The sequence below is a fragment of the Leptodactylus fuscus genome, chromosome 3 (assembly GCF_031893055.1).
Source record: "Leptodactylus fuscus isolate aLepFus1 chromosome 3, aLepFus1.hap2, whole genome shotgun sequence".
Taxonomy (NCBI): Eukaryota; Metazoa; Chordata; class Amphibia; order Anura; family Leptodactylidae; genus Leptodactylus; species Leptodactylus fuscus.
This window is the reverse complement of record NC_134267.1, coordinates 75,455,024-75,477,522: the sequence shown is the minus strand read 5'-3', so window position 1 is coordinate 75,477,522 and position 22,499 is coordinate 75,455,024. Positions and strand designations below refer to the sequence as shown.

At 48.0% G+C, this 22,499-nt stretch overlaps 1 protein-coding gene across 1 annotated transcript in view; it reads left to right on the top strand.

Moving 5' to 3' along the window:
- Positions 1-22,499, top strand: part of LYST (lysosomal trafficking regulator) — a 393,838-nt gene that overhangs the window by 235,829 nt on the left and 135,510 nt on the right. Inside the window, exons 22-23 of the mRNA XM_075267816.1 lie at positions 10,380-10,986; positions 13,619-13,796. Coding sequence (XP_075123917.1) covers positions 10,380-10,986; positions 13,619-13,796 — 785 coding nt within the window. The remainder of the gene's footprint in view (positions 1-10,379; positions 10,987-13,618; positions 13,797-22,499) is intronic.

The window sequence follows — 22,499 nt, the reverse complement described above, 5'->3', positions numbered from 1 at the left end:
TGTCTGTGTCTGCAGATTTTGTATGGAGGCTGGCGAATTCCTGTCTTCCATCAGTATTCGCGACACCAACCTACATATTTCCATTGTGCTGTGCCATCAGTGTTTTCTTCATTTCGCGGTGGGTTTACGTCATTGCCAGTTTGTTGCGCTCCCCTTCCCCTACCAAGGTGATGAGTCATGTCATTCCATTTTTGCATGACCTCCTGCTGAAAGTAATATATACTCAGGGTGAACAGCAACCAATTACATATAGATAAATACACTGGGTCCCTCAAACTTAACCAAAATAAAATTTAACTTTTATTAATAACAATTAAAAAGGTGTAATTGACCTCAACTCTCAAAGTGAACATGGACACGTCCTATACAACAGCTCAGGATGGCCACTAGATATATGAAGGGCTTTTTTTTTTTTTTTTTCTTTTTGGTAGAGTTGGAAGGGACCTCAAGGGCCATCGGGTCCAACCCCCTGCGAGTGCAGGTTTTCCTAAATCATCCCAGCTATATGTTTATCCAGATTCCGCTTGAAGATTTCCATTGATGGAGCGCCCACCACCTCCCGTGGCAGCCTATTCCACTCTCTCACTACCCTCACTGTCAGAAAGTTTTTCCTAATGTCTAATCTGTATCTCTTTCCCTTTAGTTTCATCCCATTGCTTCTTGTACTTCCTTGTGCTAATGAGAATAGGGTAGATCCCTCTGCACTGTGACTACCTTTCAGATATTTGTAGACTGCTATTAAATCTCCCCTCAGCCTTCTCTTCTGCAAACTAAACAATCCCAATTCTTTTAGCCGCTCCTCATAGGACATGGTTTGCAGACCTTCCACCATTTTGGTTGCTCTTCTCTGGACTTGCTCCAATATATCAATGTCTTTCTTGAATTGAGGCGCCCAGAACTGTACACAGTATTCCAGGTGTGGTCTGACCAGGGAAGAGTACAGCGGAATAATGACCTCTCTTGATCTAGATTCAATGCTTGTCTTAATACATCCCAGAATTTTATTAGCCTTTTTTGCAGCAGCATCGCACTGTTGGCTCATGTTGAATTTGTGATCTACTATTATGCCCAAGTCCTTTTCCCCTATGCTATCACTTAGTTCTATTCCTCCCATACTATATATGTTTTTTACATTTATGTTACCCAGATGTAGAACTTTGCATTTGTCCCTGTTAAATACCATTTTGTTCGCCTCAGCCCATTGTTCCAATGTGTCTAAGTCCTTTTGAATACACTCTCTCTCCTCTCTAGTGTTGGCTATTCCTCCTATCTTCGTATCATCTGCAAATTTTATGAGTTCCCCAATAATTCCATCGTCCAGATCATTTATAAAGATATTAAAAAGTACTGGGCCCAGAACAGAGCCCTGCGGCACCCCGCTTTTGACTTTCTTCCAGTTCGATGTGTAGCCATTTAGTATTACTCGTTGTGCCCGATCATTAAGCCAGTTGTGAATCCACCTAACTGATTTTTTGTCAAAGCCATACTTAATCATTTTTTCAATAAGAAGGTTATGTGATACTTTATCAAATGCCTTACTGAAGTCAAGATATACTATGTCCACGGCATGCCCTTGGTCCAACCATTCAGTGATTTTGTTGTAGAAGGAAATCAGGTTAGTCTGACAAGATTTATTGGTCATAAAGCCGTGCTGGCTCTGGTTAATTAATGCCTTCCCATCCAGGTACTGAAGTAAATGTTCCTTGACAATTTGCTCAAAGATTTTTCCTGCTATCGAGGTCAGACTTACCGGCCTGTAATTTCCTGGATCGTCCCTTTTCCCCTTTTTGTAGATGGGGACAACATTTGCCCTTTTCCAATCTAAAGGGACCACTCCTGTTTCCCATGACTTACCGAAGATTATAGCAAGGGGTTCTGTTATTTCCTCTGCTATCTCTTTCAGGACTCTAGGGTGTAAATCATCTGGTCCTGGGGACTTGGTTTCCTGTAACTTGGCTAAGTGCTCTCTTACCAGACCTTTGCTTATAGTCAGCTTGGAGTCCTCCTTCCCCTCATCTCCATCACCATTAATGTCGATATTTCCATTAGTTTCTTGGGAGAAGACGGATACAAAATATGAATTTAGTAGCTCCACCTGCTGTTCCACCATGTTAACTGTTTCTCCTTTGTCATTCTTCAGGACTCCAATGGTCTCCTTCACTTTTCTTTTGCTTTTAACATATCCCCAAAATCCTTTTACCTTACTCTTTGCCTCTTTTGCAAGCTTCAATTCGTGTTCAGCCTTAGCTCCTTTGATGCTTGTCTTGCAGAGTCTGCAGACTGCTGTTTACTCTTCCTTAGGTATAGTTCCCATCTTCCACTTTTTGTATGTTTCCTTTTTCCTTTTTAGCAGGTTATGTAATTTTTTGGTCATCCATCCTGATATTTTTAGGTGCTTCCCATTTTTCTTCCTTCTAGGTATTGTTAGTTCCTGTGCTTTAATGATTTCCCTACGGAAGATTTCCCACCCTTCATGTGCATTTTTGTGCTTAAGAATTTTGCACCATGGAATTCTGCTAACCCTTGCCTTCAGGCTCCTGAAGTCTGCCCTGCTAAAGTCGAGCCTTGAAGTCTGTGTCTTCTCAGGTCTTCTTCTTCTTGCAATCCCAAACTCAAGTATAGCATGATCGCTGAATCCCAGTGTCCCTGCTACCCGTAGTCCCTTAACCATGTGCTCTTTGTTGGTTAGGACTAGGTCCAAAATGGATGTTCCTCTCGTGTTTTCTTCTACTAGCTGGGCAATGAAGTTGTCTGCTAGAGAGGATAAAAATTTGATGGAGCCTTTACTCTTGGCTGTGTGGGTTTCCCAATGAATGTCAGGGTAATTGAAGTCTCCCATGATCACTATTTCATGTTTCTTTGAGAGCGTGGTCATGACTGTGAGATCCTAATTGGGCTTAGGCTGACACCTATTCATAGCATTGTGCTACAGCAGATTCCTCAGGTCAGCCCCTGAGTCTCAACAGTCTACCCTAATCACACCTACTGGTATGCATACAGATGTTGCGGGGAATATTAGGTACACGCTAAGCATACAGATATACCGAAGATAAGGGCATTCGTCAAATAAGCTGGGGAGCCAATATGTCCTAGTCAACTGTTAAAGTTGAAACTCCTCAGCTACAATATTACCTCTCCGTCCCATAGTACATATAATCAGCACTACCCTGTAAACTATTCAATGAGCTCTTCATAAGGATTGTAATTATAATCTAACAGCTATCTAGGCAACGTTGACCAACCCCTTGCTAGTACCGAGTCCACCACCTGGGCTCTGGGAATTGTGGTTTTAACCACACCAACGTCCTGAGCTGTTTTAAAGGATGCGTCCATATTCACTTTGGGTGTTGAGGTCGATTACACCTTTTTAAATGTTATTAATAAAAGTTACATTTTATTTGGGTTAAGTTTGAGTGATCCAGTGTGTTTGCCTGCTGAAAGTAACCTGCAGGACAGATAATATCACCAGCTTACAAATCACTTTGGATCTCCTTCGTCAGTTTAGCTGGCTCATCGAGTCCTATTTTGTGTCTTCCCAGCACATGGGATTCCTGGGCATTCTTCTTGATACTCATAAGGGAAAGATTCTCCTTCCGCAATCCAAGATCCAAGCTCGACGGTCTAGTGTGTCCCTCCTTTGGGGAAAAATTCTGTGCTTTCTTCGTCTATGCATGTGGGTCCAGGGCACGATGGTGTCGACCTTTGAGTCCATCCCTTATGCTCCATTCCATTCGCATCCTCTGCAACTGGTGATTCTGGCACACTGGGACAAGTCTCCATCCCAGGTTCGCCAGGAACTTCTTTGGTGGCTCTCCTCCCCAGGTATCTCCCAGGGAAAGTTGTTTCTTCACTTCCATTTTCACCCAAACCAGTCTTTCCAGTTGGGAAGTGGCCTTCGGAGCTTTGACCATTCAGGGCCTGAGGTCCAAATCAGAAGCCTCTCTCCAGATGAATCTAATGCTCTATCTCGTTCAGGGCTGTTCAGTCAGAGTCCAGACGGACAACTCCACTGTGGTCACTTACTTGAACAATCAGGGCACCTGGAGCTGAGCGGTTATGCAGGAAGCCTTCTGCTCTCTTTTTTGGGCAGAGTCATGTTTTGACCCTGTTCTCATTTCAGGAATGGACATTGGGCTGTAGACTTCCTAAGCCGAGAAAAGCTGAACCCAGGTAAATAGTCATAGGCCCTTTTGATTCCCAGGATGGATTTCCACTTTCTTTACCTGTATACTACCCTTCCTCTTCTCCCTCGAGTTCTCAAAAAGCTCAAAACCAAAGAGGGTCCTGGCTATCCTAGCGGCCCCAGATTGACCCCGCAGGACCTGGTCTGCAGATCTCTTGTTCCTGCTGGCAGATGCTCCTTGGTCTTGTCAAGATATGGAGTCGCCGCGGTCTCCTTGCTGCGCGGCGTCTCCCTGGGAGACATGTTAGGAGTTCTATTGGGTGTGCTTAGGTCATTAAGGGTTAATCTTTTCCTTGCTTTCAGTCTCCATGCCATTAGCCATCAGGTGTGTTCTCTGCTGCTATTTAAACCCCACCCAGGCATGGATCCTTGCCAGCCATTCACTTTGTGGTTCCTGGTTCCTCTGCTCAGTCTGATTCCCTGTCTGTTTGTATTCCATATGTTTCTTGGTTTTTAGGCCCGGCTTGTATTTTTGACTATCCCTTGTCTTTTGATTTGGTACCTTTTATTATATCTCCTGGCTTGACCTCTTGCTCGTCTGACCTCGCCTTCTCTTCTGTGTCTTGCTGGGACTTGTGGTCCCCCCTTGTTCCATGCTGTTTAGTCTTTTGTTTTGCATTGCATTGACACTGTGCTTTCTGTTTAGGTGTGACCCCGTGACTCCAGTCCCTAGGACTTTCAGGGCCTCCTCTCCCCTTATCCTAGCCGCCAGGATAGAAGGTTAGGAGCCGTGGTAGGCACACTTCAATTAGGAAGTGCATTGGTCTGCCTCATCTCAGATATTACAGCATAGTTATAGCTGCAGGGCCTGCGACCCCTTTTGTCATTAGTTGCACAGTGTTGCTTTCCCAGCTGTGTCACTTTGCACTGCCTGACCCTGACTCCAATCCTTACAGGTCTATTCTTCTACAAGCCGACCTCCTGTCCCAAAGTCTGTTGTTCCTCTTTACCGGGAAAAAAAGCAAATTCTCATGACCGTAGCTTCAACAGTCATGGTGTTAAATGCAGCCAAAGTCCTGAGGAGCTGTGCCGACAGCTCCTGCTTCCTCCCTCACTGTATCTGGAGGTCGCAGATGAGTTGAAACCAGGACATACATTCCACCAACAGGAACTGCAGGACATGACCCAGAATCCGGGAATGTCCTGCAGAATTTGGGATGGTTGGGACATATGCACCACACACAGACACACATACACAGTACACCACACACACACACACACAGTACACCACATCACACCACACACAGGAGCTTAATATGGGGAAAGTCCCACTAAATGCAGGACGGTTGAGAGCTATGATATTGCTTCACAGTAAAATATGCTTCACAGTGGTGTCTTTACAGTATAATATTCAACAGTGGCATCTGCACAGTATGTTTCACAGTGGCCTCTACATGGTATAATATGGTTCAAGGAGGAGCTTAAAGAACATGTGAAAGCCATTAAACGCGGAGACAATCACATGCAGCTCCATCCTCAACGGCCAACATGACATATACCTCTGTGCAGCATACATCCCCCCATCAGAGTCCCCCTACCACAACCCAGACATCTATGAGGTCCTACAAAGGGAAGCTGCCCAGTTCCAGTCCCAAGGCAGAGTGCTGATCTGCGGCGACCTAAACGCCAGGACGGGCACAGAGAAAGACTACCTGTCTCTGATGAAAACCCGCATATCCTGAGAGGCGAGGTTCCCTCTAGAGTCCGCATAGACAAGAAGAAATAGCTATGACAGAGTCAACAAGAGCGGGTGACAGCTGCTGAACCTGTGCTGGAGTCTGGGACTGTACATAATGAATGGGCGTACCAGAGGGGACTCTCAAGGACGCTTCATTTTAAACTCCCACATGGGCAACAGCGTGGTGGACTATGTCATTACAGACGCAGACCCAGCAGACATAGAGCTTTCATAGTCACCCCTGAGACACACCTGTCGGACCACAACCAGATCCTGCTGTACATGAGATCCACTGACAAGCCACCCACACAACAGCCCCACCAGATTGCTCTCTATAACCTGCCACCATCCTTTAAATGGGCCAGCCACCGAATACACCAATGCGGCCAACTGACCCAAAATCAAGGAACTGCTCACAAACTTCTATATGAGCTCCTACCAGCCAGGCCAAAAAGGTGTTACCCAAGCAGTGAAGGACTTCAATAACATTCTGTACACCACAGCAGAACTAGCAGGCCTGAAACAGACAAAGCCTAAGAGACCTACTAACAAACAGTCTCACAAATGGTTTCACAGCGACTTCAAGGCTCTACGTCGTTCTCTATGGAGGTGAGGGAAGCCTACGACAATCTACGCAAGCAATACAAAGGCATCCTCAGAGAGAAGAAACAGAGGTACCTCTCCCACAAAATGAAGTAACTTGAGGACTCCCTCAAAGACAGCTCATTCTGGGAGACCTGGCACCACATGGGCACAAAACCCAAGAAAAACTCCCGCCACATCCAAAATGGCAACATCTGGCTCAACTACTTCAGAGATCTCTACAAAAACATCCCTGAAGAAGTCCTAACCCCAGAACAGCAACAGATAACCACAAAACTGAGGGATATGGAGAAAGTCATCAAGGACTTCCAGAACCCTCTGGACTCACCAATCACCTTAAAAGACAAACAGGAAGACATACAGGGGCCCTGACGGCATCCTACCAGAGATGATCGAACACAGCCCTCCAGCAGTACACGCGGCACTGGCAAAACTATTCACCCTCGTCCTCAATGCAGGACACTTCCCCCAAGACTGAAACAAAGGCCTCATAACCCCCATCTACAAAAATGGAGACCAATACAACCCCAACAACTACAGAGGGATCTGTGTCAGCAGCACGCTAGGGAAACTGTTCAACAGCATCATCAATAACAGAATCCTCACCTTCCTCACACAATACGGGGTCCTCAGCAAGAGCCAAGCAGGGTTCATGCCAAACCGCCACACCACGGACCATATCTACACGCTGCACAGCCTCATCAAGACGCATGTCCACAACACCAGAAGAGGCAAGATATTTGCCTGCTTCGTAGACTTCGTAAGAAGGCGTTTGACCTCAGTATGGAACCTGGGTCTGCTCCTGAAACTCCTAGAGAGTGGAATAGGAGGAAGAACGTATGATGTCATCAAGAGCTCCTACACTGGAAGCCTGAGCTCAACGCTCTTCAACATCTACATCAATGAACTGGCTGCAGCCCTAGAAGCCTCACCAACACCAGGCCTCACCCTGAACGACCGGGAGGTGAAGTTCCCGCTATACGCCGACGACCTCCTACTCCTGTCCCCCACTGAGAAAGACCTCCGAGAAAGACCTCCAAGAAAGCCTGTTGGTGCTGGGAAAATTCAGCACCACATGGGCTCTACCCATCAACCACAAGAAAACCTAAGTCGTGGGCCACACGGTTGCTCAGTGCACTGCAGCCTTGCAGCGCTGGAGTCCTCAGTTCGAATCCCACCAAGGGCAGAAAACCTTCTGCAAGGGGTTTGAATGTTCTCCCCATGTTTGCATGGATTTCCATTCCATATTCCGGAAAAACATACTGATAGGGAAAAATGTACTCTGTGATCCCTATGTGGGGCTCACAATCTACATTAAAAAAAGAAAAAAAATCCCAAAGTCATGGTATTTCAGAAGAAACCAATGTCCACAACAAAGCCCCCACCCCACAATTCACACTGAAAGGCTCCACACTGGAGAAAACCAACAGCTACACCTACCTGGGGTTGGAGCTCAGCCAATCAGGGAGCTTCAAAGCAGCAGTAGAAACCCTGAAAGTAAAAGCCTGCAGAACCTTCTACACCCTCAGAAGACAACTGTACCACCTCAAACCACCGCTGAGTGTCTTGCTGAAGATATTTGACGCAGTCATCGCTCCGATCCTTCTCTATGGCAGTGAGGTTTGGGGCCCAGCCACCTTCCCAGACCAGTCAAAGTGGGATTCCGGCCCAACAGAGACCTTCCACCTTGAGTTCTGCAAGTACCTCCTCCATGTCCATCGCAGCACCTCCAACATGCGATGCCGGGCAGAGCTAGGGAGGCTCCCCCTATTGATCACCATGCAGAAGAGGGCACTATCATTCTGGACACATATACAGGGCAGCAGCCCCAGCTCTTACCACCACCAAGCCTGGCTAAACCACAGAGCCCTGAGCAAACCCGACACCCCGCAACCAAACAACAACCACCTGCCAAGCCAAAACCCCCAACATGTCCTGAACAAGGCTCAATTAAAAGGATCTATCAAGAGAGACAAAGAGCGGTACATCGAGGAACGGAGAAGCGCAATAAATAACTCCAAGAAACTCACCGTGTACCAATCCCTGCAAAGGGACTACACCATGGCCACCTACCTGGAGAGAATACCCCATCCCAGACACAGACAGACCTTGAGCCGCTACAGACTGAGTGCCCACAGCCTGGAGATGGAGAAAGGGCAACACAGGCAGACGTACAAGCCACAGGAGAACAGAATTTGCCAGCACTGTGACCAGGGGGCCCTAGAAGACAAGGCCCACTTCCTGCTATACTGCACCAAATACTCAGCTGTGAGGACCGTCTTCTTCCAAAGACTCTTCCCACATCCCAGACTTCACAAATGCAGATGAGAAGAGGAAACTCTACATCCTACTGGAAGAAGAGGAGGCCACTGTGGAGATCGCTGCCCAATACGTGTACAGCTGTCACCAAACAAGAGGAAGATGAGACCCCACGGACTGTTATACCCCAATTCATACCCCCCATACAGCTGTCACCAACTAAGAGGAAGTTGAGACCCCATGAATTTGGGGTCTCAACCCCAAATCACACCCCCACCCCCCCATACAGCCAACCCCAACTAAGAGGAAGATGAGACCCCACAGACTGTTATACACCAAATCACCCACCCCCACATACCCACCACTCTCCCCCCAACCCCAACTCTCCCCCACACACACACACACACTTTACTAGCTTTGGCAATGCTAAATATCTATTGAGACGTGTCAATGAAGCTTGTTTGATTTGATAGGCTTCACAGTCCCCTCTTCACACTATAATATGCTCCACAATGACCCGCGCACAGTAAAATATACTCCATAGAGGCCCCTGCACAGTATAATATGTTCCACAGTGGCCCATGAACAGTATAATATGCTCCACAGTGTCCCATGCAGGGTATAATATGCTCCACGGTGGTCCCTGCACATTATAACACTTCACAGTGACCAGCATACAGTATAATAGGCTCCACATTGGCCCCCACATAGTATAATGCTCCACAGTGACCCCGGAACAGTATAATATGCTCCGTAGCGGCCCCTGCACAGTATGATATGCTTTAGACTGGCCCCTGTATGGTATAATGCTCCACAGTGGCCCCCCACAGTAAAATATGCTCCACAGTGGCCCGAGCATGGTATAATTCTCCATAGTGGCCCACCATACATTATAATATGTTCCACAGTGGTCCCAGCAAGGTATAATGCTCCACCGTGGCCTCCATACAGTATAATATGCTATACTGTGGCTTCCATATTATGCTACATTACATATCAATGCAGGGGTGATGTCATGAAAGGAGGTGAGTGTTATCAGCATAAATATGGTACTGATACCATCTACTGAAGTACTAATGGTATTTCAATTATATAAATAGGTTGCATGCAGGGTATTAAAAATGCTTTTTTTTAAACTTGTCTTTAATTTGTGTTTTGGTGCCTATTCTAATCTCACTCGTAACAAAACCCAACCCATTTTCATATGTGCTGTTGGGATACAAGCATTGAACATGTTCTGATAATACCCATTTAATGACAAATGTTTAAAAATAACATTTAAATTTCCTAAAACATGTTATGTTTTTTTCGTCTACAATATTCTGTTTTCTTTGAAATGTTTAAAATAGCATTTTGTAGGGGGCAAACACGATGGCTCAGTGGTTAGCACTGCAGCCTTGCAGTGCTGGGGTCCTGGGTTCGAATCCTGCCAGGACCAACATCTGCAAGGAGTTTGTATATTCTCCCCGTATTTGCGTGGATTTCCTCCCATTCTACAAAGACATACTTAAATGGAAAAAAAAAAAGTACAATTTGATCCCTATATGAGGCTCACAATCTACATTTACAAAAAATAAAAATAAAAAAAATAGCATTTTGTAGAAACAAGTGAATTGAAAATTGACTTTAAAACATTGTGTATTTTCTTTAATGTAGGAGTAGAAACTTCAATATTTTCATCGCAGCAGCATATACATCTTCCTGTGGTTGAGAGATATCGATCCAAGAGTTTGCCAGCATCTCCCTCTTGTTCACCCAGAATACAGCCGAAAAGGTTAGGAGGAAGCTTTCATAAGAGTACAGTTGATTTGACAGACTCATCAGACAGCAAACAAGCAATGGAAAATGCAATGGACGAATCTTACCACAGGTTAGACGTACTGAAGAAAGAAGATCAAAATGTGAGCAGTTGTGAGTCAGCTCAGTCAGTCTATGAATCAGGTATGCTTTCTGACTGTATCACAGTTTCTGAGAAACCTAGAGAAGATTTGGACCAAAGCACTCCAAATGAGTCAAGTGCATTAATAAGCCAGGAAGGCGTTGGAGAAGACACAGTTTTGCAGAGGCCTGACAAACTAAAAGGAATTTACTCTTCTAGGAAAGGACAAGGCAGTGTCAGTCTTGCTTTTCCTTTAAATGGATCTTTACCCAGTTCAAGTTGGCCAGATGTTCCTGACAAGAAACAGTCCGAAGAATGGGGTAGCTTTTCCTTGCCTTCAGTATTTGGACTTGCTCATGCAGATGCAGTGTATATGGAAGAAAGGTACTGTATTATTTAACTTTTACTTTATCTTTATTATTACAGATACTCTTTCAGAATACTAAAATCTATACTATACTAGCAGGAGGACCCAGCTTCGCACGGGTATATTAAATTTTTTGTTTGTGTAGTGGCCCCATAAGAATTGTCCAATTTTGCACTGGTGTATTTTGTATGTTGTTTGCATGTATGTCCATAAGCGGCATGTGATTATGTGTATCTCATTTTGGCAGTGAAAAACCTGTGATAAGTTGTTATGGATACCTGGAGTAGAGCTGTGTGAATGTGACCTTGTGTAATAGTGTCATCCACACTGCCCTGCTTCTTTAAAGCTGACATACAGCAGTGAAGAAAAATGACTGGGTTGCTATGGAAACCTGGAGTAAAACTCTGTGTGGTACTCTGTGCAGAGCCGTCTATCTAATCCTCTGGCACATATCTAATCCTACGGCTTGTGATACTGTGTGCAGAGGCATGTATCTAATCCTCTCCCATGTAGTACTGTGTGTAAACGCACATATCTAATCCTCCAGCGTGCGGAACTGTGTGAAGATGCACGTATCTAATCCTCTGGCATGTGGTACTGTGTGCAGAGGCACGTATCTAATCCTCCCCTGTGTGGTATTGTGTGAAGGGGCGCATATCTAATCCTCCGGCGTGTGGTACTGTGTACAAACGCGTGTATTTAATCCTCTGTCGTGTACAACTGTGTGCAGACGTGCGTATCTAATCCTCCGGCGTGTGAAACTGTGTGCAGACGCGCGTATCTAATCTTATGACATCTGGTACTGTGTGCAGATGCACATATCCCATTCTCTGGCATGTAGTACTGTGTGCAGACGCATGTATCCAATCCCCCAGCATGTGGTACTGTGTGCAGATGCACGTATCTAGTCCTACAGCATGTGGTACTGTGTGCAGATGTGCATATCCAATCCTCTGGCGTGTGGTACTGTGTGTAGATGTGCATATCTAAATTTCCGGCGTTTGAACTGTGTGCAGACGTGCATATCTAATCCTCCCCCGTGTGGTACTATGTGCAGATGAGCATATCTAATCCTCCGGCATGTGAAACTGTGTGCAGATGCGTGTATCTCATCCTACGGCATGTGGTACTGTGTGCAGACGTGCGTTTCTAATCCTCTGGCTTGTGGAACTGTGTGCAGATGTGCGTATCCAATCATCTGGTGTGTGGTACTATGTGCAGATGCATGTATCTAATCCTCCCCGTGTGGTACTGTGTGCAGATGTGCGTATCTAATCCTTCGGCGTTTGGAACTGTGTGCAGATGCGCGTATCTAATCGTACATCATCTGGTACTGTGTGCAGATGCGCGTATCTAATCGTACATCATCTGGTACTGTGTGCAGATGCGCGTATCCCATCTTCTGGCATATGGTACTGTGTGTAGATGCATGTATCCAATCCCCCAGCATGTGGTACTGTGTGCAGACACGCGTATCTGATCCTATGGCATGTGGTACTGTGTGCAGACGTGCGTTTCTTATCCTCTGGCATGTGGAACTGTGTGCAGATGTGCATATCCAATCCTCCGGCGTGTGGTACTGTGTAGATGTGCGTATCTAAACTCCCGGTGTCTTGAACCGTGTGTATATCTAATCCTCCCCCGGGTGGTACTATGTGCAGACACCAGTATCTAATCCTTCAGCGTGTGGAACTGTGTACAGATGCATGTATCTAATCCTCCTTTATGTGGTACTGTGTGCAGACGCACGTATTTAATCCTCCGGTGTGTGAAACTGTGTGCAGATGCGTGTATCTAATCCTACGGCATGTGGTACTGTGTGCAGACGTGCGTTTCTAATCCTCTGGCATGTGGAACTGTGTGCAGATGTGCGTATCCAATCATCTGGTGTGTGATACTGTGTGCAGATGCGCGTAACTAATCCTCGCCCGTGTGGTACTATGTGCAGACACCCGTATCTAATCTTTCAGCCTGTGGAACTGTGTGCAGGCAGGTGTATCTAATCCTCCCGTGTGGTGTTGTGTGAAGAGGCGTGTATCTAATCCTCCGGCGTGTAGAACTGTGTGTAGACGTGCGTAGCTAATCCTCTGGCATGTACAACTGTGTGCAGATGCGCGTATCTAATCCTCCCCCATGTGGTACTGTGTGCTGAGGCGCGTAGCTAATTCTCTGGTGTGTGGTACTGTGTGCAGTGGCATGTATCTAATCCTCACCCGTGTGGTATTGTGTGAAGAGGCGCGTATCTAATCCTATGGCGTGTGGTACTGTGTGCAGACGCATGTATCTGATCCTCTGGCATGTGGTATTGTGTGAAGATTCATGTATCTATTCCTCTGGTGTGTGGAACTGTGTGCAGTTGTGCATATCCAATCCTACGGTATGTGGTACTGTGTGCAGATGCGCGTATCTAATCCTCTGGCGTGTGGTGCTGTGTGCAGATGCGCATATCATGCCGGAGTTTGATTTTCACCATAGGGTTTCATTGATCGCTTACTCGGCAACTTGTATCAAGCAGGATTTCTATTTTCCCCTTAGCGCTTCATTGATCGTGTACTCTTTGTTTATACAGGCTTTACAGTTTTCATAACTATCTAAAAAGGTGTATTAAGCAAATGCTTTGTCAAATATTATTTTTTTTTTTATTTTCAGATCAGTGGATGAATGTATGCACCTTGTGTGCTGTGGGCTTTATAGACTCTTATATGGAGTGCTGATTACCATGCCAGACGTAATGGTAGCCGATGTTTTCAATGAAATAATCCAAGCAGATGTCCTTATAGTATTAGTTAATCATCCATCTTCACTTATTCAACAAGGAGTCCTGAAAGTAAGATTTCATCTTTGTTCTTTGTGTGTAAAATGACTTTTATTGTGTATGTCTTAAACAAGCCTATGTGGTCGGTAAGTCAAACCTCCAACTTCTCTATTTTTTTAGCCTGACTGATTCCATTCATAATTGGTTCACTGGCTTCTGATAATTCTTGTCTATAGCAAGGCAAGAAGTTTGAAAAGCACACATTCTTCAAACCAATCTGTTCTGGCCAAAGTGGCGAGATATGAGAGATAATTGTTGACATGTGCCAGGTCAAAGAAAGTAAAACTAGTTTAGAGGACCAAAACAACGGACAGGCTGACCTCTGAAATGGTTACATACAGAGCGCCTGAACTACTCCTTGATAACTAATAGAGATGAGCGAACAGTGTTCTATCGAACTCATGTTCGATCGGATATTAGGCTGTTCGGCATGTTCGAATCGAATCGAACACCGCGTGGTAAAGTGCGCCATTACTCGATTCCCCTCCCACCTTCCCTGGCGCCTTTTTTGCTCCAATAACAGCGCAGGGTAGGTGGGACAGGAACTACGACACCGGTGACGTTGAGAAAAGTAGGCAAAACCCATTGGCTGCCGAAAACATGTGACCTCTAATTTAAAAGAACAGCGCCGCCCAGGTTCGCGTCATTCTGAGCTTGCAATTCACCGAGGACGGAGGTTTCCGTCCAGCTAGCTAGGGCTTAGATTCTGGGTAGGCAGGGACAGGCTAGGATAGGAAGGAGAAGACAACCAACAGCTCTTGTAAGAGCTAAATTCCAGGGAGAAGCTTGTCAGTGTAACGTGGCACTGACGGGCTCAATCGCCGCAACCCAGCTTTCCCAGGATCCTGAATGGAATACACTGTCAGTGTATTCCCGTATACCCGATATATACCCCGATACCCGTTCCAACGGTGTGCCCCCCCACCTTCACCCCAGAAATACCCTGCAAGTCCCCTAGCAATAGAATTGGGGCTATATACACCCACAATTTTTACTACTGGTATACAGTGCCATTGTCTGACTGGGAATTCAAAGAATATATTGGGAATACAAATACCCTCATTTCTTGCTACTGCCATATAGTGCCAGTGTCTGACTGGTAATTCAAAGAATATATTGGGGTTACGTGCACCCACAATTTTTACTACTGGTATACAGTGCCATTGTCTGACTGGGAATTCAAAGAATATATTGGGAATACAAATACCCTCATTTCTTGCTACTGCCATATAGTGCCAGTGTCTGACTGGGAATTCAAAGAATATATTGGGGTTACGTGCACCCACAATTTTTACTACTGGTATACAGTGCCAATTTCTAACTAGGAATTCAAAATGCGCAAGGCTCCCGGAAAGGGACGTGGACGAGGCCGTGGGCGAGGTCGGGGGAATGGTTCTGGGGAGCAAGGTAGCAGTGAAGCCACAGGGCGTCCCGTGCCTACTCCTGTGGGGCAGCAAGCATTGCGCCACTCCACAGTGCCAGGGTTGCTTGCCACATTAACTAAACTGCAGGGTACAAACCTTAGTAGGCCTGAGAACCAGGAACAGGTCTTGCAATGGCTGTCAGAGAACGCTTACAGCACATTGTCCAGCAGCCAGTCAGACTCTGCCTCCTCTCCTCCTATTACCCAACAGTCTTGTCTTCCTTCCTCCCAAAATTCCGAAGCTTTACAGAACAATAACCCAAACTGTCCCTGCTCCCCAGAGCTGTTCTCCGCTCCTTTCATTGTCCCTCAACCTGCCTCTCCACGTCACGATTCCACGAACCTAACAGAGGAGCATCTGTGTCCAGATGCTCAAACACTAGAGTCTCCTCCATCTCCGTTCGATTTGGTGGTGGATGACCAGCAACCCACCCTCATCGACGATGATGTGACGCAGTTGCCGTCAGGGCATCCAGTTGACCGGCGCATTGTGCGGGAGGAGGAGATGAGACAGGAGTTGGAAGAGGAAGTGGTGGATGATGAGGACACTGACCCGACCTGGACAGGGGGGATGTCAAGCGGGGAAAGTAGTGTGGATGTTGAGGCAGGTGCAGCACCAAAAAGGGTAGCTAGAGGCAGAGGCAAAGGTCAGCAGCTTAGGCGAAGCCAGGCCACACCCGGAATCTCCCAAGATGTTCCAGTTCGTACCCAGCCCCGAAAAACTCCCACCTCGAGGGCACGTTTCTCGAAGGTGTGGAGTTTTTTCAAGGAATGCGCCGAGGACAGATATAGTGTTGTCTGCACAATTTGCCTCTCGAAATTGATTAGGGGCTCTGAGAAGAGCAACCTGTCCACCACTTCAATGCGCCGTCATTTGGAATCCAAGCACTGGAATCAGTGGCAGGCAGCAACGGCAGGACAAAGGCCGCCTGCCGTTCACGCCACTGCCACTGCCTCTGCCACTGCCTCTGCCTCTGCCACTGCCACTGCTGACTGTGCTGGCGATGCACTCCAGAGGACGAGCCAGGACACCACTTCATCTGCCTCCGCCACTTTGTTGACTTCTACCTCATCCTTCCCTGGTCCTGTCTTATCTCCTTCTCCTGCACCATCAAAGGCACCATCAGGCGTTTCTTTACAACAACCCACCATCTCTCAGACATTGGAGCGGCGGCAGAAATACACTGCTAACCACCCACACGCGCAAGCCTTGAACGCCAACATCGCTAAACTGCTGGCCCAGGAGATGTTGGCGTTCCGGCTTGTTGAAACTCCCGCCTTCCTGGACCTGATGGCAACTGCGGCACCTCGCTATGCCGTCCCTAGCCGTCACTACTTCTCCCGGTGTGCCGTCCCCGCCTTGCACCAGCACGTGTCACTCAACATCAGGCGGGCCCTTAGTTCCGCGCTTTGCACAAAGGTCCACTTGACCACCGACGCGTGGACAAGTGCATGCGGACAGGGACGCTACATTTCACTGACGGCACACTGGGTGAATGTAGTTGAGGCTGGGACTGCTTCCCAAACTGGCCCGGTGTACCTCGTCTCCCCGCCTAACATTCCTGGCAGGGACACGAGAAGAACACCCCCCTCCTCCTCCTCTACCGCCTCCTCCTCCGCCACCGCCTCCTCCTCCGCTGTTAGATTGACCCCAGCTACGAGTTGGAAACGTTGCAGCACTGGCGTTGGTAGACGTCAGCAGGCTGTGCTGAAGCTGATTAGCTTGGGGGACAGACAGCACACTGCCTCCGAGGTGAGGGATGCCCTCCTCGATGAGACGGCAATATGGTTTGAGCCGCTGCACCTGGGCCCAGGCATGGTCGTTTGTGATAACGGCCGGAACCTGGTAGCAGCTCTGGAGCTTGCCGGACTCCAACATGTTCCATGCCTGGCCCACGTCTTCAACCTAGTGGTGCAACGTTTCCTAAAGAGCTACCCCAATGTTCCAGAGCTACTGGTGAAAGTGCGGCGCATGTGCGCCCACTTTCGCAAGTCGACAGTAGCCGCTGCTAGCTTAAAATCTCTCCAGCAACGCCTGCATGTGCCACAACACCGGCTTTTGTGCGACGTCCCCACACGCTGGAACTCAACGTTTCAGATGTTGAATAGAGTGGTTGAGCAGCAGAGACCTTTGATGGAATACCAGCTACAAAACCCTAGGGTTCCACAAAGTCAGCTGCCTCAGTTTCACATCCATGAGTGGCCATGGATGAGAGACCTTTGTGACATCCTACGGGTCTTTGAGGAGTCCACAAGGAGGGTGAGCTCTGAGGATGCGATGGTGAGCCTTACAATCCCGCTCTTGTGTGTTCTGAGAGAATCCCTGATTGACATCAGGGATAACTCAGATCACACAGAGGAGTTAGGGATAGCATCCGATCCGTCACAGCTGGAGAGTAGGTCCACACATCTGTCCGCTTCACTGCGTTTAATGGAGGAGGAGGAGGAGGAGGAAGAAGAGTTGTCCGATGATGTGATGGTGATACAGGAGGCTTCCGGGCAACTTCGAATCGTCCCATTGTTGCAGCGCGGATGGGTAGACATGGAGGATGAGGAGGAAATGGAGATTGAACTTTCCGGTGGGGCCAGAGGAGTCATGCCAACTAACACTGTGGCAGACATGGCTGAGTTCATGTTGGGGTGCTTTACAACCGACAAGCGTATTGTCAAAATCATGGAGGACAACCAGTACTGGATCTTTGCTATCCTTGACCCCCGGTATAAAAACAACATCTCGTCTTTTATTCCGGTAGAGGGGAGGGCCAATCGCATCAATGCTTGCCACAGGCAATTGGTGCAGAATATGATGGAGATGTTTCCAGCATGTGACGTTGGCGGCAGGGAGGGCAGTTCCTCCAGTAGGCAACCAAGTTCTCACCGGTCCACACAAACGAGGGGCACACTGTCTAAGGTCTGGGACACCTTGATGGCACCCCCTCGCCAAAGTGCCGCCACGGAGGGTCCTAGTGTCACCAGGCGTGAGAAGTATAGGCGCATGTTGCGGGAATACCTTTCCGACCACAGCCCTGTCCTCTCCGACCCCTCTGCGCCCTACACGTATTGGGTGTCGAAGTTGGACCTGTGGCTTGAACTTGCCCTATATGCCTTGGAGGTGCTGTCCTGTCCTGCCGCCAGCGTCCTATCTGAGAGGGTGTTCAGTGCAGCCGGTGGCATCATCACTGACAAGCGCACCCGTCTGTCAGCTGAGAGTGCCGACCGGCTCACTTTGATAAAAATGAACCACCACTGGATAGAGCCTTCATTTTTGTGCCCACCTGTGTAAAGCACCCCAACATGAAACTCCATGTCTGTACTCAACCTCTCCAATTCCTCCGCATCCTCATACTCATCCACCATAAGCGTTGCACAATTCTGCTAATACTAGGCTCCCTCCAACATGATTTCCCCCAACTCTGCTGGTTAGAGGCTCCCTCCACCCTGATTTCCACCAACTCTGCTGGTTAGAGGCTCCCTCCACCCTGCTTTCCCACAACTCTGCTGGTTAGAGGCTCCCTCCACCATGAATTTGCCCAAACTGGGCTGGTTAGAGGCTCCCTCCACCATGAATTGGTCCAAACTGGGGTTTTTAGAGGCTCCCTCCACCATGAATTTGCCAAAACTGGGCTGTTTAGAGGCTCCCTCCACCATGAATTGGTCCAAATTGGGGTTTTTAGAGGCTCCCTCCACCATGAATTTGCCCAAACTGGGCTGGTTAGAGGCTCCCTCCACCATGAATTGGTCCAAACTGGGCTGGTTAGAGGCTCCCTCCACCATGAATTGGTCCAAATTGGGGTTTTTAGAGGCTCCCTCCACCATGAATTGGTCCAAACTGGGCTGTTTAGAGGCTCCCTCCACCATGAATTGGTCCAAACTGGGGTTTTTAGAGGCTCCCTCCACCATGAATTGGTCCAAACTGGGGTTTTTAGAGGCTCCCTCCACCATGAATTGGTCCAAACTGGGGTTTTTAGAGGCTCCCTCCACCATGAATTTGCCCAAACTGGGCTGTTTAGAGGCTCCCTCCACCATGAATTTGCCCAAACTGGGCTGGTTAGAGGCTCCCTCCACCATGAATTGGTCCAAACTGGGCTGGTTAGAGGCTCCCTCCACCATGAATTGGTCCAAATTGGGGGTTTTAGAGGCTCCCTCCACCATGAATTGGTCCAAACTGGGCTGTTTAGAGGCTCCCTCCACCATGAATTGGTCCAAACTGGGTTTTTTAGAGGCTCCCTCCACCATGAATTGGTCCAAACTGGGGTTTTTAGAGGCTCCCTCCACCATGAATTGGTCCAAACTGGGGTTTTTAGAGGCTCCCTCCACCATGAATTGGTCCAAACTGGGGTTTTTAGAGGCTCCCTCCACCATGAATTGGTCCAAACTGGGGTTTTTAGAGGCTCCCTCCACCATGAATTTGCCCAAACTGGGCTGTTTAGAGGCTCCCTCCACCATGAATTTGCCCAAACTGGGCTGGTTAGAGGCTCCCTCCACCATGAATTGGTCCAAACTGGGCTGGTTAGAGGCTCCCTCCACCATGAATTGGTCCAAATTGGGGTTTTTAGAGGCTCCCTCCACCATGAATTGGTCCAAACTGGGCTGTTTAGAGGCTCCCTCCACCATGAATTGGTCCAAACTGGGTTTTTTAGAGGCTCCCTCCACCATGAATTGGTCCAAACTGGGGTTTTTAGAGGCTCCCTCCACCATGAATTGGTCCAAACTGGGGTTTTTAGAGGCTCCCTCCACCATGAATTTGCCCAAACTGGGCTGTTTAGAGGCTCCCTCCACCATGAATTTGCCCAAACTGGGCTGTTTAGAGGCTCCCTCCACCATGAATTGGTCCAAACTGGGCTGGTTAGAGGCTCCCTCCACCATGAATTGGTCCAAACTGGGTTTTTTAGAGGCTCCCTCCACCATGAATTGGTCCAAACTGGGTTTTTTAGAGGCTCCCTCCACCATGAATTGGTCCAAACTGGGGTTTTTAGAGGCTCCCTCCACCATGAATTGGTCCAAACTGGGGTTTTTAGAGGCTCCCTCCACCATGAATTTGCCCAAACTGGGCTGTTTAGAGGCTCCCTCCACCATGAATTTGCCCAAACTGGGCTGTTTAGAGGCTCCCTCCACCATGAATTTGCCCAAACTGGGCTGGTTAGAGGCTCCCTCCACCATGAATTGGTCCAAACTGGGGTTTTTAGAGGCTCCCTCCACCATGAATTGGTCCAAACTTGGCTGTTTAGAGGCTCCCTCCACCATTAATTGGTCCAAACTGGGCTGGTTAGAGGCTCCCTCCACCATTAATTGGTCCAAACTGGGTTTTTTAGAGGCTCCCTCCACCATGAATTGGTCCAAACTGGGGTTTTTAGAGGCTCCCTCCACCATGAATTGGTCCAAACTGGGCTGTTTAGCGGCTCCCTCCACCATTAATTGGTCCAAACTGGGCTGGTTAGAGGCTCCCTCCACCATGAATTTGCCCAAACTGGGCTGTTTAGAGGCTCCCTCCACCATGAATTTGCCCAAACTGGGCTGGTTAGAGGCTCCCTCCACCATGAATTGGTCCAAACTGGGGTTTTTAGAGGCTCCCTCCACCATGAATTGGTCCAAACTTGGCTGTTTAGAGGCTCCCTCCACCATTAATTGGTCCAAACTGGGCTGGTTAGAGGCTCCCTCCACCATGAATTGGTCCAAACTGGGTTTTTTAGAGGCTCCCTCCACCATGAATTTGCCCAAACTGGGCTGTTTAGAGGCTCCCTCCACCATTAATTGGTCCAAACTGGGCTGGTTAGAGGCTCCCTCCACCATGAATTGATCCAAACTGGGTTTTTTAGAGGCTCCCTCCACCATGAATTTGCCCAAACTGGGCTGTTTAGAGGCTCCCTCCACCATGAATTGGTCCAAACTGGGCTGGTTAGAGGCTCCCTCCACCATGAATTTCCCAAAACTTGGCTGTTTAGAGGCTCCCTCCACCATTAATTGGTCCAAACTGGTCTGGTTAGAGGCTCCCTCCACCATGAATTTGCCCAAACTGGGCTGTTTAGAGGCTCCCTCCACCATGAATTGGTCCAAACTGGGTTTTTTAGAGGCTCCCTCCACCATGAATTGGTCCAAACTGGGCTGTTTAGAGGCTCCCTCCACCATGAATTTGCCCAAACTGGGCTGTTTAGCGGCTCCCTCCACCATTAATTGGTCCAAACTGGGCTGGTTAGAGGCTCCCTCCACCATGAATTTGCCCAAACTGGGCTGTTTAGAGGCTCCCTCCACCATGAATTTGCCCAAACTGGGCTGGTTAGAGGCTCCCTCCACCATGAATTGGTCCAAACTGGGTTTTTTAGAGGCTCCCTCCACCATGAATTTGCCCAAACTGGGCTGGTTAGAGGCTCCCTCCACCATGAATTGGTCCAAACTGGGTTTTTTAGAGGCTCCCTCCACCATGAATTTGCCCAAACTGGGCTGGTTAGAGGCTCCCTCCACCATGAATTGGTCCAAACTGGGTTTTTTAGAGGCTCCCTCCACCATGAATTTGCCCAAACTGGGCTGGTTAGAGGCTCCCTCCACCATGAATTGGTCCAAACTGGGTTTTTTAGAGGCTCCCTCCACCATGAATTTGCCCACACTGGGCTGGTTAGAGGCTCCCTCCACCATGAATTGGTCCAAACTGGGTTTTTTAGAGGCTCCCTCCACCATGAATTTGCCCACACTGGGCTGGTTAGAGGCTCCCTCCACCATGAATTGGTCCAAACTGGGGTTTTTAGAGGCTCCCTCCACCATGAATTTGCCCAAACTGGGGTGTTTAGAGGCTCCCTCCACCATGAATTTGCCCAAACTCTGCTGGTTAGAGGCTCAATCCACCCTGATTTTCAAAACAAATGTTGGTGCCAACCTCAACTTACTACAAGGGCCAAATTCACTGCTGGTGACAAGCTCTCCTCACTGCAAGTGCCAAATACACATGTTTCAAGGTGTTTTCCTACTGTCAGAGATGTGGTATTGAGTGTGTAAAGTGTGTAGTTGTTAGGCTGTGATGTTGGGGTAATAGAGGGTCTTTGGTGTGTTAGATGCCCCCAGACATGCTTCCCCTGCTGTCCCAGTGTCATTCCAGAGGTGTTGGCATCATTTCCTGGGTTGTCTTAGTGGACTTGGTGACCCTCCAGACACGGATTTGGGTTTCCCCCTTAACGAGTATCTGTTCCCCATAGACTATAATGGGGTTCGAAACCCATTCGAACACACGAACATTGAGCGGCTGTTCGAATCGAATTTCGAACCTCGAACATTTTAGTGTTCGCTCATCTCTAATAACTAAT